At 44.9% G+C, this 21,549-nt stretch overlaps 1 protein-coding gene across 1 annotated transcript in view; it reads left to right on the top strand.

Moving 5' to 3' along the window:
• Window positions 1-3,883: 3,883 nt before the first annotated feature.
• The window catches only part of FKBP9 (FKBP prolyl isomerase 9), a 43,418-nt gene continuing 25,752 nt past the window's right edge, over window positions 3,884-21,549 (top strand). Inside the window, exons 1-5 of the mRNA XM_004418845.3 lie at window positions 3,884-4,215; window positions 16,137-16,282; window positions 16,979-17,168; window positions 17,825-17,970; window positions 21,270-21,459. Of these exons, the coding sequence (XP_004418902.1) occupies window positions 3,983-4,215; window positions 16,137-16,282; window positions 16,979-17,168; window positions 17,825-17,970; window positions 21,270-21,459 (905 nt within the window). The 5' untranslated portion in view covers window positions 3,884-3,982. The remainder of the gene's footprint in view (window positions 4,216-16,136; window positions 16,283-16,978; window positions 17,169-17,824; window positions 17,971-21,269; window positions 21,460-21,549) is intronic.

The following is a 21,549-nucleotide window of genomic DNA, read 5'->3' on the forward strand; positions in this document are numbered from 1 at the left end:
GAGGAGAGGGATGCTGAGCAGGGAAAAATAGTAGATGTGCCGTTTGATAGTCTGACAGCCTTACCCAGTACCACCTCCTGGGCTACATTCTAGGCATCTCTCCTTGATGATTAGCATGTTAGAGCTTATAAAGCAATGAAAATCCTTTTGCTACTTATATCCACCTGTTTATGTGAGTCTGGGTTCTTGACGTATTCTGACAGACTGGAAAGTTTCCTGGTCACCGATCCAGGGTGATATGCAAGGTGTTGTGGACACTCCACAGAAGCATGATGGACCCCCCTCCACCCCAAACTGGTTTGATGTCAAGACTGATGATGCCACATACACACTAAGAGGGTAGGAAGAAATTTATTACTCATATATTGAGGCTTTCTAGGCGATCAGGTCAGGCACCTAAGCTAGTCCAAAAATGGCTTCAGCAAAGCAAAGACAAGTGTCCCTGGGTTTTATTATGTTCAGGGAGTGAAACCTGAGTGAGCGTTCCCGCACACAGGCCAAGGCTTTGTGTGCTTCGAACTTCTCTAGTGCCAAGGGAAGGGGTGCATGTGCTTTTTTATGAGCTTGCCCACATGTGGGACGGAAGGGGAAAGTGGAGGTGGGGCTTGAAAGTTGTTGGTGGTTAACATCCAAAATGGAGTTAGATTCTTTATTACACGGGATCATCTCTCTAATTCAGCCCAGTTTTCTGACTGTGATAGATTCACTGCAGTTACAGTTCATCCATCAACCAATGAGACAAACGGGAATTCTTCCCGGTGGTTATAATTCTAAAACCTTATTCTTACCCTTTATTTATTCCTGTAACATCTGGAGGGGTGTGCAGGTACAGTTCTTTCCTGAGAGAGAGAGTAAAGTGATTACTACACAACCATGAATAGACATGGAGCCATCCTTCACTTTGTACTGAGGTGCCCAGCCCAGGTGAGTGAGAGAGACTTTCTTTGTACTCCCTCCCTGGTGTACCCCTGCCTCAGTCTTTTCTACCCCTCTGCCCCATCCTAAGATACTAGAGTCATTCTCAAGGCCAGCCAAAGGGACTTGGTGTCAGCCCAATTGCAGGGGGGTGGCTGCAGCTGGTCCTGACTTATGGATTAAGTGATTTCTTTCAAGTTGGGTCTTCTATCACTCATAGATGAAAGTGATTCCTCATATTTACATAATACTTTGCAGATTTCCATCCCTCATATATTGCTTCAGTTGATCCTCACAGAAACTCTATGGAGGTAGGCAAGACATTTTACAGAGAAGGAAATCAAGGCTCAGAGAGTAGGGGGATGGGTGGCCCTACAACCAACAGGGTCTGATTTCTACTCCAGGGTTTTCATCAAACCTTATGGTAACTTCAGGTGTGTTGTCAATACTGGGGGTGGGGGAATTTCCTGGAAATTCTTGAGGAGGGAAGGAGAGAGGGCACTGCTCCCACAAATTTCTCCTACTTCACACTGGCCTCACGTTCAGCTCGGAAGGACTTTTTGGGAATGTTTTTCTTAATGCCAGGCTTTTCCTTATCTCTGCTAAGTGTGTGCCAAGCTAAAGTTAACAGCTTAAGGAGCTTATCCTCCCGGGTTTACTGCTCTTGGAAGATCTCATTCACGAGTCCTCTTTTATTTCAGGCTCAATGCAAAGTGGAATTCTTTCTTTACTGTCCTGCCTCATTTGCCGGATTATGTTTGATTTTCCTGCTAACATTTCAACTTCTGGTGTAGATGGGGGTAGGACAGAACCTAGTTTTCTGACTTTTATTCAGACCAATCCTTTTTCAGATCCTCCTTCTCTTGCTCCTCTGTGCTGTTCCACGCCTCCATCCTGGCTTCAGACCTTTTCGATATTTTCCCTTATTGTGTCCTTCTCTCTGATTGTATCACGTTCTCTTGTTCGTTGGCTCTCTGTTCTCTCACTGATTCTCATCTTCCGTTTTTCCCTTCTTACTATCTTTCTCTCTCCCCTTCTCTCTTTTTTTATTCCAATACCCTTCTCTTCTGGTTCCTGTCTCACGCCTGCACACCTCTTCCCATCTTCACCTTTCTGAGCTTTTAGTTTACTGTTGACTCTTCCTGACTGGAAATTCACAGTTTTTAGACTTGAGAAGTCCTCACAAAGTCACTCCCAGAAACTTAATAATTTTTTAAAGTTTCAGCTCCATTATAATTAGTCCTTAGGATAATGTTATCACTAGAGCCAAGAGGTAGATTTTCTCTGTGGTAGATTGCTACAGAAATTCAATTCAAACGATGTCTGTTAGGATATAAAGAGACTATTGAACAACACACATACTGTATGATCAGATAATTAACATTTTAAAAGGAATGACAAGAAATTAAGCCACTTGGAAGGCCTAAAAGGCAAAATGGAAGTGGCAGTCATCACTCAGTCTGTCTCTTCCTACATCTCTGTCATCCTTCCTGTCCTGGAATGTTTTCTCTGTCACAGGATCGTAGGATTTTAGAAGTGGAAGAAGTCTTAGAAATCAACCCCTTGATTTTACAGATGAAGAAACTGAGGCCCAGAGAGGTGGCATGCGTTGCCCACAGTCCCAGTAAGAGAGTGGAAGATTCCTGACCGGAACAAGGTTGACTTTTTTGTTTGTTTCTGTGTAAAACTCGATTGTTTTAATAAAAACCTGACATAGTCATTAAAAACCATAAAGGAATACTGAAAAGTACATAGAGGAAAACAAATCATCACCCAAAATCCAACAACCTATAAATAACCAGTGTTAATAGGATGAATCATATTAATAGGTTTTCTATTTCAATAGAATAAGCTCTGTTAGGAACAATGAACATTTCTTTAGTGCTACATGTAGTTTCTCATTAGATCTTGGGATCTAATAAGATCTATAATAATCTTATAATTATGTTTTATCTTCATCTTACAGAGGACACTGAGACTGTTATTTAACTTGCAGAAGGTCACCCAGGCAGTCCACATAATGGTGTATTATTCCCTTAATAAATTGTTTAATTCAATATGCTCACGTTTTATTTAGTATTTTTGCATTTGTATTTATAAATTAGATTGGTGCCCAGTTTCTCTCTCTCCTGCTATCTTTGCCAGGTTTTGGTATCAGGATTGTTTGCTTCCAAAACGAATTGAGAAACCTTTGGCGATTTGCTTCCATTAATCCAAAGTTTTAGTAAACAAGAACAACCAATTCTAAGGTAAGAATGTATTTAACTACTCTAATGAATTTCCTGAGGCATCTGGGTCTCTATTGTGAAGTCCTACCAGGCTTAGTCACGTGTGTGGGGCCATGTGGGATGTTCGCTGTTAAGTACCAGCTCACAGTGCATCCACTGATGGGTTGGGGAACTCTCGCTAAACAGTTAGCAACTTAAACTTTCGTCTGGACAACTGTCAGGAGGGTCTCCCAATACATGCCTTCCTCTAAGTATTAAAAGAAAATACGCGGAAAAAAATCCTGAAGAATGGTTTCAGTCTTTTTCAATGTAGAATCCATCCTTGTAACTAAGTTAAAAAAAAAAAAAAAATCTAAGTTTCGCTCCTTCCCCGAAGCAGCAAGGGGTAATTGGATCCACGGCCACGTTGAGAGTCCCTTGTGGCCCTAACTCCGGAGAGTCCCGGGAACAGGCGGAGACCGGTGGGTCGGCCCGGGCCGTAAACGTTGTTCTCGGCCAACTTAGGGCCGAAGCCCCGTCCCGAGGAGTTCACGATTCCTCCTACGGGGACCGGTCCCCTCTGAAGTTGCCAGCCCTCTTCTCCCGGCCGGCCAGCTCGCAGGGCGCGGCGGGGTCGCGCGGCGAAGGGCGCACAGGCCCGCCCCGCGCGCGGCCGCGGCTCCTCCCCTCCGTCGGATGCGGCGGGGGGCAGGGGGCGGTTGCTGCCGCCCGGGGAGGGCCGGGAGTCTTTTCCACGTTTGCGAACGTCGCCGCACGCTCAGGTCCGACCCGCGCCGCCAGAGCTCCGCGCCGCGCCGCGCCCCGCGCCCGCTCCCTCGGTCCTCTCCTCGCCGCCCCCGATGGCGCTCAGGGCCCGGGGTTGGCGGCCCCCCCCGCCGCCGCTGCTCCTGCTGCTGCTCTGGGTGACCGGGCAGGCGGCGCCCGTGGCGGGCCTGGGCCTGGGCTCCGACACGGAGCTGCAGATCGAGCGGCGCTTCGTGCCCGACGAGTGCCCGCGCACCGTGCGCAGCGGCGACTTCGTGCGCTACCACTACGTGGGGACATTCCCCGACGGCCAGAAGTTCGACTCCAGGTACCGCGCCCTGAGCGCTCGGCCCGGCCTCCCCGGCTGCAGCGCCCTCTCTCCTGTCCGCTTCCCTCTCTCCGGACAGGCCTTTCCCTCCCGACGGACCTCCCCTAGCTCCGCCCCGCGAGCCCCGCGCTCCTCCTTTTCTCTCCTGCTACCCAAAAGCTACCGGACCCTAAATCCCTCAGCCCTGGGGCGGCCCTCCCGGCGCTTAAGGCCCCCTGGGTCCGCCCGTCTGGGACTGGCATCTTGGATAGGACCTTGCGCAGCGGGGTTGGGACAAATCACGCCCTGCCTTTCCGCCCAGCACATTTACACACGCGAAATCCGTGTAAAATGGCCACTCCACGAGTAGACCCCCCCCCCAAGAGGAGATGTTGATGTTTGTCTGCCGCCTTCCTTTTCTGTTCCTTCCGGCAGGCCCCTTGAGCACGTTAGTCAGACGACGCCTCTTGTAGGTGATAATGATGAAGGGGATGATGATGATGAAGGGGATGATAGCAGCTGCTAACATTTATGGAGTTCTTACAGTGTGCCAGGGTAGTTCTAAGTGCTTTCTGTATAATGAACTCATTTAATTCTTACAGCAGTTCTCTGAGGTAGGTACTATCATTACCCTCATTTTGCCAGAGAGGTAACTTGAGGCTATTGAGGCTAAGAAACTTGTTTGAGTAGAATCAGATTGAAACCCAGACAATCCAAGTCCAGACTCTGTGCGTGTAACCACCACTGCCCTCCCTTTCCGGCCTTACAAAAATCTCTGTCGTGGGGGGAGGTAGTCCTGAGCAAGTCACTTAGCTTTGCCATGCGGGCCTGCACCATGCCCATGATTCTTGCCCTCAGCTCTGCCCCAAGATCACTTTTCATCACTCCAAAAAGAAATGCTGGACCCATTAACAGTTCCTCCCCTCTCCTCCAGCCTGAGGTAACCACTAATCTACTTTCTGTCTCTTTATGGAATCATACAATTTGTGGTGCTTTGTTTTTCACTTAGCATAATGTCTTCAAGGTTCATCCATGTTGTAACATGTATCAGTGCTTCATTCCTTTTATGGCTCTGTATTATTCCATTGTATTGTTATACCACATTTTGTTTATCTGTTCATCAGTTGATGGGCATTTGGGTTGTATACACTTTTTGGCTATTATGCATAATGATGTTATGAACATTCATGTACAAGGTTTTGTGTGGATATATGTTTTCATTTCTTTTGGATATATACTTAGGAGTGGAATTGCTGGGTCCTATGGTAACTATGTTTAACTTTTTGAGGAACAGCCAAACTGTTTTCCAACGTGGCTGCACCATTTTACATCCCCACTAGCAATGTGTGAGTGTTCCCAGCTCTCCACATTATCCCCAACACTTACAATTTTCTTTTCTTTTCTTTTTTGGTGAGGAAGATTAGCCCTGAGCTAACATCTGTTGCCAATCTTCCTCTTTTTTTGCTTGAGGAAGATTAGCCCTGAGCTAACATCTGTGCCAGTCTTCATTTATTTTGTGTGTGGGTCGCCCCACAGCATGGCTGACGAATGGTGTAGGTCAGTCTCCGGGATCTGAACCCGCTAACCCCGGCCGAAGCAGAGCACACGAACTTAACTACTAAGCCAGGGGGCTGGCCCTCCTTTTCATTGATTCTTTAGTCAGAAAATAGGGAAGAATTTCCTGCTTGTGCTGATGGTAATTAATGATTCCCACTAGAACAAATTGTCTAATACTTTCTACCCTCTAGACATGGCAGCCAATGTGAGGCAATGTGGGACAGTGGAAAGAGTACAGAAGAGCTGCCATCCATTCAGCAAACTGCCCTGAAGACAGTGTCCCCTCCCTGCCCTTACTGCTGATAGTTCAGGCAATTACATAGTGTGATAAGTACAGAGAGAATAATAGCACACGCACTCCCTCTCTCACATAGAGTTCACGTATAGTTTTTACCACATGCCTTTACATATATTAATTCATTTAATTTCAAATGAATTCATTTAACCTCACAGACAGTGAGGTAGGTATCTCATTACAAATGAAGAAACTGAGGCTCACAAAGTTCAAGTATTTTGCTCAAGATAGCTAGCTACTAAGTGGTGGAGTGGGGCTTTGAACCTAGGCAGTTTAGTGCCAGAGTCTATACTCTACCCCTATAATATATGATGGAAGAAAGGTAAGGAGCTATGGAGGCACACAGAAGCCTTAACTGTATGTTGTGTGGGTGTCGGGGGTGGGGGTGGTCAGGATGGAGTCCTGGGATTGAAGGGATAAGACCTGAGGAGGATTAAAATTTACTGGGAGGAGCTGAGGGGTGAGGGCTGCTGGGGGAAGAAAGGGTACGGCTGGCTGGTAGAGGGAAGAGCGTATGCAGGGGCCTGGAGGTGGGAGCACTGTGCTGGGGCACATGTAAGCTGTTCAGTACGGCCTGAGCTTGGAGTGAGAGTAGGGGAGTTACAGAGGGGGAAAAAGGAGAGGTGAGAGGAGGCCAGAGGAGAGCTGGGCCAGATTTTGAGAGATCTTGTCTGCTTGCTATGGAGTTTAGACTTTGTCTAAGAGCAATGGAGAGCCACTGACGAGTTTTAATCCGGGGGGTGAGGCATCAGACTTGCATTCTACAAAGGTCCCTGTGGCTGCAGTGTGGACAATGGAGTGGAAGGGGCAGGGCACACAGTAGGTGCTTCACTAGTTGTGAGTTTTTCTCCAAGGTCTCCATTCCGTTGGGAATTTATGAAGCGTTAGGGCATGACTTTGCTATTCCTGCCCCAAGTTCTTAGGGGAGGAGAAATCTAAGATGTTTTTGGCTTTGGCTGCTGATTTGGAGGTTTTGCCCAGAAGAAAACGAGGGCTGTCACCCTGACCAGAGTCATAAACCACAAAGGGTCTTTCTTTCCACTGGGCTTTCTTCCTGCATCTCTGCCTGGTGCTTGGGAACTGTTGGTGTCTTTTCTGCTTGTGGGCATTTGCAGTTGCCAGGAGGTCTAGCCCTTCAGCCCTTGGCCACTGGCTTGGACATGGTTTCGTTTTATTTCGGAGCCTTCTGTGGCTGCTGCTCCAGACGGAAGAAGACAGCAGCTTCTCGCCTGCAGGTTTCCCTGGGGCTCCTGCTCATTCTCCAGGAATGAGCCACTTCCTGGTCAGCTAATCCTGATTCAGTTTTTAGGCATTCCATAGCATTCCTAGCAGAAAGGGTGAGGCAGATGATCTCTTTGTTTGCTCTCATTTCCTTCTGGGGACTGAAATTTAACATGTTCCTGTTACCTTTAGCAGGCAAAACAAGCATCTGGCCAGTTCATTCACAGCCTCCAGGCCTGTCTGCAGTCCCTTAAGGTCCAGACATTTAATAAATATTATTGTGTGCCTACCACGTGCCCTGTTGCATGGGATCCTCTAACACAGTGGTGTTCAAACTGTACATGCGTCAGAATCAGCTGGAGAGCTTGTTCTACACAGTTCCTGATTCAGTGGGTCTGGGGTGGGGCCTGAGAATTTGCATTTCTAACCAGTTCCCAGGTGAATCTGATGCTGCTGCTCTGAGGACCACGCATTGAAAACCATTGCTCTAAAAGAATCACTCATTAACAGAGGTCAACTTCATTTTACATATTCATTCATTTATTTAGTCATTCAACAAATATTTATGGAGTATCTACTGTTCTAGGTTCTAGGATGTAGCAAAGAATAAAACAGGCAAAAATCCCTGTCCCACAGTGAAACTATTCTGTATGATACTGCAGTGATGGATACATGTCATTATACATTTGTCCAAACCCATAGAATGTACAAGACCAAGAGTGAACCCTAAAGTAAACTGTGGACTTTGGGTGATGATGTGTCAACATAGGTTCATTGGTTATTACAAATGTACTACTGTGGTGTGGGATGTTGATAATGGGGGAAGCTATGCATGTGGGGGAGCAGAGGGTATATGGGAAATCTGTACCTTCTCAGTTTTGCTGTGAACCTAAAACTGCTCCAAAAAATAATATCCATCTTGGGGCCAGCCTGGTGGCGCAAGCGGTTAAGTGCGCGCGCTCCGCTGTGGCGGCCTGGGGTTTGCCAGTTCGGATCCCCGATGCATGCCGCGTCCCATATATAGGGCCGGCCCTGTGGCGTAGCGGTTAAGTGCATGCATTCCGATGCTGGTGGCCCCGGGTTCGGATCCTGGGTACACACCAACTTACCGCTTGTCAGGCCATGCTGTGGCAGCCTCCCATGTAAAGTAGAGGAAGATAGGCACGGATGTGAGCCCAGGGCCAGTCTTCCTCAGCAAAAAAGAGGAGAATTGGCATGGATGTTAGCTCAGGGCTGATCTTCCTCACAAAAAAAAAAAAAGAATACCATATAAAGTAGAGGAAGATGGGCATGGATGTTAGCCCAGGGCCAGTCTTCCTCAGCAAAAAAGAGGAGGATTGGCATTGGATGTTAGCTCAGGGCTGGTCCTCCTCACACAACAACAACAAAAAATAATATCTATCTAAAAAAAACAAAATCCCCACCCTCGAGGCGGGTTAGGGGGAGGACACAGAAACCCATTCCAATTGGCTTAAGCAGAATGGGAGGGATTTATTGGAAAGATCTCCAATTCCCCCTGAGGTTCCAGAATCATGAACTGAGGTGACTTGCTGCATCTCCCTGAGGAGTTGCAAAGGGACTTCATTCTTCCCCTCCCTGAAGGGAGAGCTCCAGCAGACTTTCCATGCCACGTACACGGCCTCTTGGGTCCAGCAACACTGACTAACTGGTATCTGTCTTAATTCCGCATTCCCAGGAGAGAATATGATTGGTTCCATTTGGGTCAGGTGCCCACCCTGGTGGGTTTTAACTGAAGAGGTGTTAAGGCTCACCCCTTCTGCAGGACTATTTCTCAGAGAAAAGCCAGTGGACTGGGCAGCATCCCAGATGGTGTCATGGTGGACTAGATGGGTTAAGTGGTGGCAGGGAGACTGAGCAGGTCAGGACATGCTCACTCAGGCAGGGAGCTTTTAAAGTGTGAATGTGCATAACAGCTCTTCCTATGGAAAAGCCACGTGGAGAAACAGAAGCTGCTGCTTGTGTGTTAGCCCAGTGTGGTTCTGCTAACTTTAGGAAAAGAGCCTAGCCTCCAGGCCGTTCTTCTTACTTGGGTCTCCTGAGGCCATTGGCAGGCTGACCTGTGAAGACTTAATGGCATTGCTTTTAATTTTCATTTGTGGGTCATTGCGAGCAACTCTACAATCATATTATTTAATTTGGCTGTATTTTACTGGGCTGAGAACTTGTATAAAATAAGGATTATTTATGGAGATCTGACATTTCAACTGGAGCAGTTGCTTAAAAACAAAAATCCACAATAGCAAATGTAATGATTTCATTTTGCTTTGCAAAGTTTTTCTTTTAATGATTTCAATTCTCCAGAGACCATCCAGGCCAACTGCTCACATTTCAGAGTCTGGTCCTCTGTGGACATATGAATGGATTCGTTCTCTCATGTTTCCCTCCTCTTCACTCTTGCTCCTCTTTTCTGTCTCTTCGTCCATTGCAGTGTTCTCTCGTTTTTCCACCTGGGTAGCAGGTAGGCAGTTTCCCAGTTTGTTAGTGGCTTGCCTTTTCCCCCTGCCAGGGTTCATTGGAGGTGGTTGTTTGAGGGAAATACTCTTGGGCAAAAGGTCTAGGAAGCCCAAAGTCACCTTTGGGAGTGAGTGGTGTGGGGAGAGCTGTGGGAGACAGAAGAGTCAAACTTTATTTCCCCTCTTTGGAGTCTGCAGTTGGGCCCAGGCTCAGTGGTGGAACTCAGCTAGGGGAGGGTGTGGAATCTCACCTGGGTTATCCCGGGGCTTGGCAAACAGCTAGGAGGTGAGTTTCTGCTTTCGTGTGCAGGCATGTTTTAGTCTCATTCACCAAGGGCTTTGGCAGAACCACAGTCCTCATATTAAGCAGGTCCCATGTGAGCCAGACATCTGAGTTGGCCCGAGACTGGACCAACTTCGAGGTACCTGAAAGGTGGTTCCCATGCCCAATGGGCTGGCTCTTTATTACCTTGCTTCCCTCTTATTAGGAATTCTCAAATATGGCACTCTCTTTAATGTTCAAAGAAATGTATTCAGTGTGATGTACAGCAATGTGAATATAGTTAAAACTATATTGTATACTTGAAATTTGCTAAGAGGGTAAATCTTAAGTGTTCTCACAACAAGAGGGAGGGGGAGGGGAGGGGGTGGGGAGGGGGAGGGAGAGGAAAAGGAGAAAATGGTGACTGTATAAGGAGATGGAGGGATATGTTAATCAGCTTGATTGTGGCAATTATTTCACACTGTATGCATATATCAAACATTGAATCGTACACCTTGAATATATACAATTTTTATGTGTCCATTATACCTCAGTAAAGATGGAGGGAGTAATGTATTTGTTTTTTTTGTTTTTTTGTGTTTTTTTTTGGTGAGGAAGACTAGCCCTAAGCTAACATCTGTTTTCAATCTTGCTCTTTTTTGCTGAGGAAGATTCGGCCCTGAGCTAACATCTGTACCCATCTTCCTCTATTTTTTTTTTTTTTTTTATATACGGGATGCCACCATAGCATGGCTTGATGAGCAGTGCGTAGGTCTGTGCCTGGGATCCAAACCTGCAAACCCCAGGCATCCAAAGCATAGCGCACGAACTTAACCACTATGCCACCGGGCTGACCCCACGTATTTGGTTTTATTTGTCTAAACAGAATCTAAAACTGGCATTTAGAGCAAGCTGACTTTTCCTCCCTCAGCTGATCAGGGCTTCTGTTCTAACTGCAGCGCAGTTTTCTCTCCCCTCTGTAATGGCCATTTTTCCTTTGTTTCTGGATCTGAGATCAAAATAATCTCGGCAACAAGTAGTCTAAGTGTATGTCAATTTTTTCAAAAAGTTTTAAAATTAATTTTTGAATGACAACAAACACATAGAGACAGAGGTTGGATTGGTGGTTACCAGAGGGGAAGGGAGGAGGGAGAAGGGTGAAAGTGGTGATTAGACACATGTGTGTGGTGATGGGTTGTATTTAGTCTTTGGGTGGTGAATGTGATGTAATCTACACAGAAATCGAAATATAATGATGTACACCCCCCCAAAAAAAATTAAAATAAAGATGCTTTGAAAACTAAAAAAAAAAAAAACATTCTGCTATCAAAAGCAGGTTAACTGTTACACTGATATATATATATATACATCCTTATCTCCCTGTTTTCAGAGAGGCTCAGCTATTTGCCTGTGCTCAGTCTAGCTATCCCAAACAGAAAAGCACTTAAAGCCACGTAACAGGAACACACATGTAATGCATGTGTTTCTACGTTTCTATGCCAGGATCTTTATACTTCTCCATCGATGTGGTCTCTAGTTATGAGCCCCTTTTACTGATACCTCCTGCGGATCCCAGCGTACCCACACTTGGGGATGTGTTCTAAGACACCGTAAATCTATTATGGAACAAATTAGGACAAGAAGGAAAGAAGGAATGAATAAATATCCACACATACCAAAGCTCACTGGCTGAGGATGAGCAGCACCTCGGTTTTCTAAGTTTTCTTGGAGGCAGATAGTACCTCATATCTCTTCTGCACTCATTCTCCCTCAGTTTCCTTGTTTTGTTTACTGTGTGCGTGGACTTTTACACCTTGCCTTACCTAACTCTTCGCTATTCATGATTGTCTAGTTTCTGTTCAACTGCTTGCTCTGACCCTACAACCTGACTGCTGTTCGTCTGCAAGTTTTCCTGGCTGTCTTTTTCACCCTGACCTTCTTATGTACTTATGTACACTTCTGGACACCAATCTGGATCTGACCACACTTTGCTCTCAAGTCGTCCCATCCCCCCCACACACAAAAAATATTATGCTTTAAAAGTAATACGTATGCACAGAGTTTTTAAAAACCAGTTAAATAATTCCATAAAGCTTAAAATTATAGTTGCCAAGCTGCTAGAACTAGGGAAGGGGGCTCCAGGGTGAGGTATGCTGTTCTGAAGGCAAACTTTCAACCTCTAGGTTTCTTTCTGCCCTGCCGCCTTCCACTCTGCAGCCTCTGGGAGGCACAGCTCCATTCTTGGCCAGAACCCCTTTTGCATACACCTAGATTCTGTTTCTTCTCTTCTAGGTCAGTTCCTGCTCTGCCATTCCCTTTCCATCTTCCAAAATGTTGTTGCTATCTCTTGATAGCAATGGTCTCCTCTCTGGTTTCATAAGTCCTTTCTTAAAGAGGAGCTTAGGAGCTTGGGGAAGGAATAGGCTTTGGGGGGGGGCTCTAGGGAGGGAGGGAGTGTGTTCAGTTTGCCATATGTTCTTTTTTTTTTTTTTTGTGAGGAAGATCAGCCCTGAGCTAACATCTGCCATTCCTCCTCTTTTTGCTGAGGAAGACTGGCCCTGAGCTAACATCCGTGCCCATCTTCCTCCACTTTATGTGGGATGCTGCCACAGCATGGCCTGACAAGCGGTGCGTCGCTGCGCGCCCGGGATCCGAACCTGGGCCACGGAGCCCGCGCACTTAACTGCTGCGCCATGGGGCCGGCCCCTGCCGTATGTTCTTTTAAAAGTTCTTCCTCACTGCAGATTGAAACCTACATGTAGAAATAGAGCCACAATATTTATGCTTTAAGAATGCAGCCACAAGGGTAGTCACTTATCCTGAGGAATATGCTGCAAGATAATGTGTGCTTGTGTGTAGGCAGTTTAGTGAGTTGAATATGATTGGTTTTACATGATGTCTCCTGTCTTAGTGGTCCTTGGGCTGATAATCTTGAAGACCTTCATTGGAGGGTGCTGCAGCCACCTCACAGCACCCCTTTGGGGCAAGGGAAGGTAGAAGTGTCAGGGGCAGCAATGGAAAGGTCTGCAGCAGTGAATGAGCAGGGGAGAAAAATAAGCTGGTGGAGAGGAAAGGGGGTGTTGATGTGCTGGATGATTTCCATTTGCCTCTCTGGGTCCACTTTCCCCTTATTCCACGTGTTTTTGCTCTGGGAGGCTGACCTGTATGGACTACATGTGCATATTGTGGGTTATATCAGTGACCCCCTTGTCGCCTGGCTTCTGGTTGGGTTCAGCCAATGGGGCATCCACAGGAGATCAGAGGGAGGGAGGAGAGTGAGGTAGAGATATTTATTCTCCTGGCTCCCTGCCTGTAGAATCACCACGGGCTGTGTCTCCAGACCAAAGGTTCTACCTTAGCTTCTTAGCCACCCTCTCTGTCCAGGGATCCCTCAGGCCCAACAGAACCCCCTACTCGTCCCCAGAGGTGTTACATTGTCCCATGGGTTTCTCTGCACCCCGCACACACCTTCAAAAACAATGCCTTTATTAAACTTTCCTGGAACTGCCTAATTTGGGCATATCATCTGTTTCCTGCAGGACTCAGACTGGGATGCCTGCAAAAGGTGTAAATCAGCCAGATACCTGGGACAGGCTATATACGTGCCTATTTCAGAGCTTGCAGAAATAATTTTCATGACCAGTTCTGGGCTTGACGCTGCACATGAATTTGTGTCAGTTGTACTGATCAGCACCTTTATCCAGATGGTCGGAGTTTTCAGCAATAGATAAGACTGGTCTTGCGTTGTCCGTTTCCTGTGTATATTAATTACACATGTTCTTTCAGAAAGGTGTTTTTTGTTTTTAGCACTTTGCTTAGGCAGTCATCAAATGAAGAAATTAATACTTAGAGGCAACAACAGTTTTTCTGCACCGTCTAAGGAGGCCCTGTGCCTGGAAGGTAAGAGGCACTCTTGGGGTCTAGCTTTTTTTCCCACTTAGCTAACTTTGTGAGCTTGGGAGATTTTTTTCACCTCCAAGGAGCCTGAGTATTAGCACCCGCCTTAAGTGTTGTATGAGGATTAAATGAGGTAGTATATAGAAAAGCTTAGTTTGCCACTGTGCCTGACACACAATAAATGCTTTCTAAATGGTAGTTATTATTAAAAACTCTTGTTAAATTTGGGAAGTATATTCATGTTCTGTGGATGAAAAACATAGGTATAAAGTAGTTTCCAGGCTGTGCGTTGTTGCTGTTTGCAAATGTTCTGTGCCTGGAGAGTCTTTGAAGCCTTGAGTTCTGGTCCATTATTAACATAAACCCGCCAGTTTGATGATGGTCAGGGCCTGGTAAGGCTCAGCCAAGTGAAATTCAAGAGTTGGCACTCCAGGGGGCGGGTGTTGGTCCCCCGCCCCCATCCCCGAGATAGAGGGTAGAGGTGTAAAGCCGTCTTGGGCACAGAGCTGACCATGTGCTTTTGTCCTCTGGCTTGGTGGCCTGAACGTGGAATCTTGCTTTCTTTTCACTGACCTAAAACTGGGAGGAGAAAGGGAAGAGGTGGCAGGTCTGACAAGCTGCCCTGACTGGCGTTGAGGTGGGCCGTGCTGCTCTCCCAAGCCGTTCAGTAGGGAAAATGAGGAAAAGGTGGAAGTAATTTACCAGGTGAAGGGCGGCACATCCTAATGAGATAAATCCCAACAGCTCTTAATATTTTATGACACAAGTATTTTATGATCATTTTGAAAATTAAGAGAGGATGAAAGGGAAAACAAATCACCTGAAATCTCTCACCCGTAGATTACCATTGATAGTATTATCATTTGTCACCTTATAGATTTTTTCATATGCATCTATATATGTAAATCCAAATGAGATTATTTTATACTGTGGTTGTAGCCTGTACTTTTCTCTTAATGTGTATGTCCTTCTGTGAGTAGAAATCATTTTTTTAATTGAGGTATAATTGACATATAGCATTATATTAGTTTCAGGTGTACAGTATAATGATTTGATATTGGTACATATTGCAAAATGATCACCACAATAAGTGTAGTTAACATCCGTCACCACACATGGTTACAAAAATTTTTTTTCTCGTGATGAGAACTTTTAAGATCTACTCTCTTAGCCACTTTCAAATATGCAATACAGTATTATTAAGTACAGTCACCATGCTGTACATTACATCCCCAAAACATAAATCTGTTATTTTTAAATGGCCATAGAGCATTTTATTGTAAATCCTTGCCTTATATGCAATCAGTGCCATACTCTTGAACTTCTAAGTTATTTCCAGTGTTTCATTATTATAAACCAAGCCTTGTAGTCATTTTTTAAAACAATGTCTGAAATTCTGTGGTGTCTCTGCCAGTTTATAAGGAACTTGTCGGCAAAGTCCATGCCCTAGAGTTCTTTTATATCCCCCAGAGCACCTAGCACAGTCTCCTAATAGGCAAACCCTGATTGGTTGCTGAATTGGACATTGAAGAGGATGAGAGCCTGGGTCACAGCCATGATTCCATTATTTGTCTTTCTACCTAAGACCATCACCAGTCAGCCTTTAAAACACATATGTTAGTGACTTCAAGACTACCTCAGACTTTCTATCACCTATAGAAATTATAATAATATTGGCATAACCCTTAGGTTTTCTGAGCACTTTTCACATCGTTACATCATATGGATCTTGGGATGGCTGTTATTATTACTCGCATTTTGCAGGGGAGGAAACTGAGATTAAGAGAGTTTAAGTACCCTGTATGCTGCACTGTGCTGCCTCTTTGTTTAACCTATTGACTTAAAAAAAAGAAAAAAAATTAGTGTTAATTTGTGCATTAGTATCTATGATGTTGCTGTTAGGTACCAATCACATAGAAATGGAGTAAACTCTATTTTTTTAGTGGAAGAATTGGTAGCTATTTTGCAAAACAAACTTAACATATATTTTTTTCTAAGGAAATTTATGCCGATGCTTATCTAACTAGATTTGCTGGCTATATTCAAGGTAATTTAAACATTCCAACCCTACAAGTCCTGTCTGGTGAAGACATTTCCTGTATCAGTAACTTCTCTGCAGGCTTTTTATTTTGCAGTAACCTCAGTCTATCGAGGAGTACATTGTCACAGGTTGGTTTCACTAAGGAAAGGATTATTTATACTTTTCCTTCTCTCTCCCTACTTTTTGGGTCTTCAGCTATGACAGAGACTCCACTTTCAATGTGTTTGTGGGAAAAGGACAACTGATTGCAGGGATGGACCAAGCTCTGGTCGGGATGTGTGTCAATGAGAGGCGTTTTGTGAAGATCCCCCCAAAGCTGGCCTACGGAAGTGAAGGAGTTTGTAAGTTTTTGTTCCATGTTTGAAAACGCATCTGTAGAAACAACCAGAACATTTGCAGGCTGATCAGTCCAGGCAAACCACAGAATCTTGGGAAGCTGTAGATTAGGGAAAATGAGAGGCCGTGAACACACACACACACAGAGCTAAAATTTCATCTTAGGTTTATTTCTTCTCGACGTGAAAGAAGGCATTATTTTTTTTTTTTTTTTTTTTTTTTGTGAGGAGGACCAGCCCTGAGCTAACATCCAATGCCAATCCTCCCCTTTTTTTTTTTGCTGAGGAAGACTGGCCCTGGGCTAACATCCATGCCCATCTTCCTCTACTTTATATGGGACGCCGCCACAGCATGGCTTAACAAGCGGTGCGTCGGTGAGCACCCGGGATCCGAACCGGCGAACCCCGGGCCGCCGCAGCGGAACGTGCGCACTTAACCGCTTGCGCCACCAGGCTGGCCCCAAGAAGGCATTATTAACACAGGTGTATTGAGTATTACCCTTGTTGAGGGGAAAACTTTGGTTCTCTTCTTTCAATTTCATTTGGAGGAAAGAGGGAGGGAGTGTAGCTCATTTTGGAATTGTATACCAGTGACCCCTTAAACCCTTTTAGTTTCCATTCACGTTGGCAGCTGTCCTAGGTGTTTATTTGTCTGGCCTGAAAGGCAGCAGCTTCTCAATGTGAACTCTCTTTAATTTCTAGCTGGTGTGATCCCCCCAAATTCAGTGCTTCATTTTGATGTACTTCTGATGGACATTTGGAATTCTGAAGATCAGGTTCAGATTCACACTTATTTCAAGCCCCCCAGTTGCCCTCGGACCATCCAGGTGTCTGATTTTGTCAGGTACCACTACAACGGAACATTCTTGGATGGGACGCTGTTTGATTCGAGGTGAGTCCCGCCATTCATGGTAGTATCAGTGAAGTGCCCCTTAGTTCCTCCTATCTCACCTGATTTTTATACCCGTGGAGAAACCAGGAGAGGGACTCTTCCCAACTGTCACTAGTTCCAGCTCCTTTACTTAAGGCTTTTGCTTAATGTTTCATGCTTTATAGAGCCAGAGTCAAAATTTTGATACATCTTAGAAAAATCTAAGACCAATCTTTATCTAAATTAACAGTATTTTGGGATCTCATTAAGTGAAGGGCCCTATTACCAAGTAGGTTCCTGCATTTTTTGGTTTGTTTTTATAGTTTTCCCATGGAAGGAGGAGGGGAAGGCTGAATGTATATGAAGCTACCGAGAAGTGCGGGAGTCAGGTGCTAAGCTGGAGAACAGGGAACCCTTTGGGCTTTCCTCTCGTTATAGTGTGTTTGGTTAGGTAGAAGAGCAGGCCTATTTCTGTGAATCAGTGTGTTTTAATTACATGCTTTTCATAAACTTGAGGACTTTCTGCTCTGTGATTGGGAGTAAAGATCCATAAATGTGTGTCTTTGGGAATGGGTATGGGCTCATTAGCTGATATTTGAGTAACAAAAACCTTATTGAGGGATGGGCTAGAAAAACCCTCCTGATATGGGACTTTTCCCCTTTCTGTTGGTTTTCAGTCACAATCGCATGAAAACATATGACACGTATGTGGGAATTGGCTGGCTGATTCCTGGAATGGATAAAGGGCTGCTGGGGATGTGTGTGGGGGAAAAGCGCATCATCACCATACCTCCTTTTCTGGCCTATGGAGAAGATGGAGATGGTAAGTCCTTCTCAGTCTTCAAGCCACTCTCATCTGTCTTTTTTTATTGCAGTGATTAATTCAACTTACTGGTGAAACCCACCAGACTTTTTGGTCTAGACTTGCATTGTTCAGTATGGTAGCCACTAGCTACATGTGGCTATTTACATTTAAATTAAAATTAAATGAAATTTAAAATTCTGTTCCTTGGTTACACTGCCACATTTCATGTTCTTAAGAGCCACCCATTGCCGAAGGCTGCTGTACCAGACCGTGCAGATACAGAGCATTTCCAGCACTGCAGAAAGTTCTATGGGACAGTGCCGGTCTAGGTCATCTGCTGTCTGATGATGGAGTTGCAGAAACCTCCACTTATTGGCGTTCATAAGTAAGCCCTCTGCCACTGCCTCATAAGCTGTAACCCTGGGCACCAACCTCTCCAGCCTGTGTTTTCCCATCTGTGAAATAAGATTTGAACTAGAGGGTCTAAAGGTTGTAGACATCAAGGTAGAAATTTAGCATATAATGCTAGAATTGCCATTTTTTCCCTGTTTTGTGCCTCCATGATGGGTTTTACCTGTAACATTAGCTCCGTGTGGACAAATGCAAAGCATGATGTTAGAAAATACATTAATTTGAATTAATGTCCCATTTGTAGTTTTACTGTAAAGGAAAACAGAATATTGGCTGATAAGTAGAATTTCTCACTTACTCATATTTGAATTTCAGGCACATTTGATCATACTGACAGGCTGACATAACAAAGAGACCTCCAGGCATTTAAACAAGCAGATGTATGTAGTTGAGAATGGAAGTGAAGGGGCCAGCCCCATGGTCTGGTGGTTAAGTTTGGCGTGCTCCGCTTCAGCAGCCTGGGTTTGGTTCCCAGGTGCGGTCCTGCACCGCAGCCATGCTGTGGCAGTGACCCACATACAGAATAGACGAAGATTGGCACAGATGTTAGCTCAGGGTGAATCTTCCTCATAAAAAACAAAACAAAACAAAACAAAACAAAAAAAAGAATGGAATTGAAAACATGATGCTATTTAAGAAGTTTACTGACAGTGGTACCCAACTTCTAATAAGCCCCTAATATAATGGTTTCCAAACTATGTTTCCTGGCTCTGTAGGTCTACAGGGCAGGAGGAAAGGGGAGCCTGAGTGGATGGGTTCGGCCTTCTCCCCTGTTTACCTCCACTTTTATATATTTTCATGCTGGAGATCTGCAGACAGTTTCTTTAAAAAGTGGGGTCAGGGGCCGGCGCAGTGGCGCAGCAGTTAAGTGTGTGCACTGCGCTTCGGTGGCCCAGGGTTTGCAGGTTCAGTTCCCGGGTGCGCACCGACGTGCCGCTTGTCAAGCCATGTTGTGGCGGTGTCCCATGTAAAGTAGAGGAGGATGGGCATGGATGTTAGCTCAGGGACAATCTTCCTCAGCAAAAAAGAGGAGGATTGGCATTGGATGTTAGCTCAGGGCTGATCTTCCTCCCAAAAAAATAAAAAAAAAATAAAGTGGGGTCAGGGGGAGTTCCCTGCTAAAAGAAAAATAAAGTTTGAAAACAAGTGCTGTAAATACGTCTTAATTCTCCCCTGCCCCAAATATGTTATTATTCTCATTGATGCTCAAATTGTGTCATCCTTGGACAGTGGAAGTCCATTCGCCTTGGCTCCCAGATCGTTTTTTTTTTTTTTTTTGGTGAGGAAGATCAGCCCCGAGCTAACATCCGATGCCAATCCTCCTCTTTTTTGCTGAGGAAGATTGGCTCTGGGCTAACATCCGCAACCATCTTCCTCTACTTTATGTGGGACGCCACCACAGCATGGCTTGACAAGTGGTGCATTGGTGCGCGCCCGGGATCTGAACCTGTGAACCCTCGGGCTGCTGGAGTAGAGCGCGCACACTTAACCACTACGCCACTGGGCCAGCCCCCCAAATCCTTTTGACATCATCCACGTGCATAAATATGAAAACTGGATGCCTAGCCTAATATGAAGAATGTTATTTATTTATTTTAAATAATGAATAATTTAAATATTTAAAATAAATTATTTAAAAGTTATTTTTTATACTTTGATACTGCGCTCAGCTACCCAGGTATAACTTTCAATAGGTAAATTGTATGGTATGGGAATTATATCTCAATAAAGTTGATATAAAAAAACAAATATTCAATTAGAACATGATAATGCTAGAAAAATTTAAACACAGGGGTTACTTTTAAGGTTTTTTTTTCCCTTAAATTAAAAGATACAGAAAAGTACAAAAGATTAATATTCTATCACACACACCCATACCCACACCCACATTTCAAGGATTGACCGCACATTGCATTCCAGAGGCTGACTCGGCAGCCCCCTTTCTGCAGATTTCATCGTTGCTCTGGGGAGGAGACCGAGGGGTGGGCTCTGCCAAAGGGCCAATTAAAGGAGCGCCAGCTTGCCATACTGTGTGGCTCACTGCCCATGCCTACCCTTTACATGGTATGACAAATGGCAAGTAAGAGTGTTGAGGTTGGTGGTTTGTCATTTAACGTCCTTTTATCCGAAAGTACTGGATTTAGAGTTATTTACCGGCTGATGTTGATCTTTACAGGAAGAGCTAGTGCCCAGTAATCTCATGTGGATTATCATGTTGCAGATATTCAATAAATCCTCACTGTTAGGAACATCTGAGAGCAGCAGTACCATCCAGAAGTGAGATAGAAATGATTTGAAGACTATTTATATTTTGGATTGTGGGTGCCATTTTTTTCTCTCATCTCAGCTAACTTTAGTTTTACTTATATCCTGTTTTGGATGCACTTAAAGGATTGAATTTTGCATTTTGCCTCTTAAAAAAATTGGTTGCTCCAATTTTGTTCCAAAGGACAAGTCTATGTAGTGTTCTCCAGAACCAGATCTGAGCTTTGGAACTTGTGCCTTTAAATGTCTGTAATTCGCATTTGTACACAAACAGAAACCCACAGAAGTATGTACTTGGGTTTGCATGTGGGTGTGTAACCACCCACATAGAGCCTTGATTTGCCAGCATAAGCATATAAAATATGGTCACAGTAGTCTCTCATGTCATTAACATCAGTTTGCTTCTTTTTCTGAGGAAGTCAGGCTTCAAATTATACCCATGGTTGGACACGTGGACACCGTGGTGAGACAGCATGGTTAGACACCAGGGGTGACCACCCAAGACGTGGAAGAACATTTGTTTCCTTGGCTTGAAATGTTCAAGGAATGAGTTACACTGACACAGTGGGCGTTGAGTTATAGTTCAAGTACTTCCTAAATCTTGTGTCCTGATTTCATCATCTTCCTCCATTCCATTCTAGGGAAAGACATTCCTGGACAGGCATCTCTGGTGTTCGATGTTGCCTTATTGGACCTCCATAACCCCAAGGATGGCATTTCCATTGAGAATAAGGTAGTACCTGAAAACTGTGAGCGGCGAAGTCAAAGTGGGGACTTTCTCAGATATCATTACAATGGCACACTTCTGGACGGCACCTTCTTTGATTCCAGGTAAGGAAAGGACTGGAGCCTTCACTCCTCAGAACATCTTGTTAAATATAGTTCACTGCTGGCTAGACCATGATCTGAATATTCTGCAGT

Source organism: Ceratotherium simum, chromosome 1 (genome assembly GCF_057802395.1).
Source record: "Ceratotherium simum simum isolate JZ-2026a chromosome 1, ASM5780239v1, whole genome shotgun sequence".
Taxonomy (NCBI): Eukaryota; Metazoa; Chordata; class Mammalia; order Perissodactyla; family Rhinocerotidae; genus Ceratotherium; species Ceratotherium simum.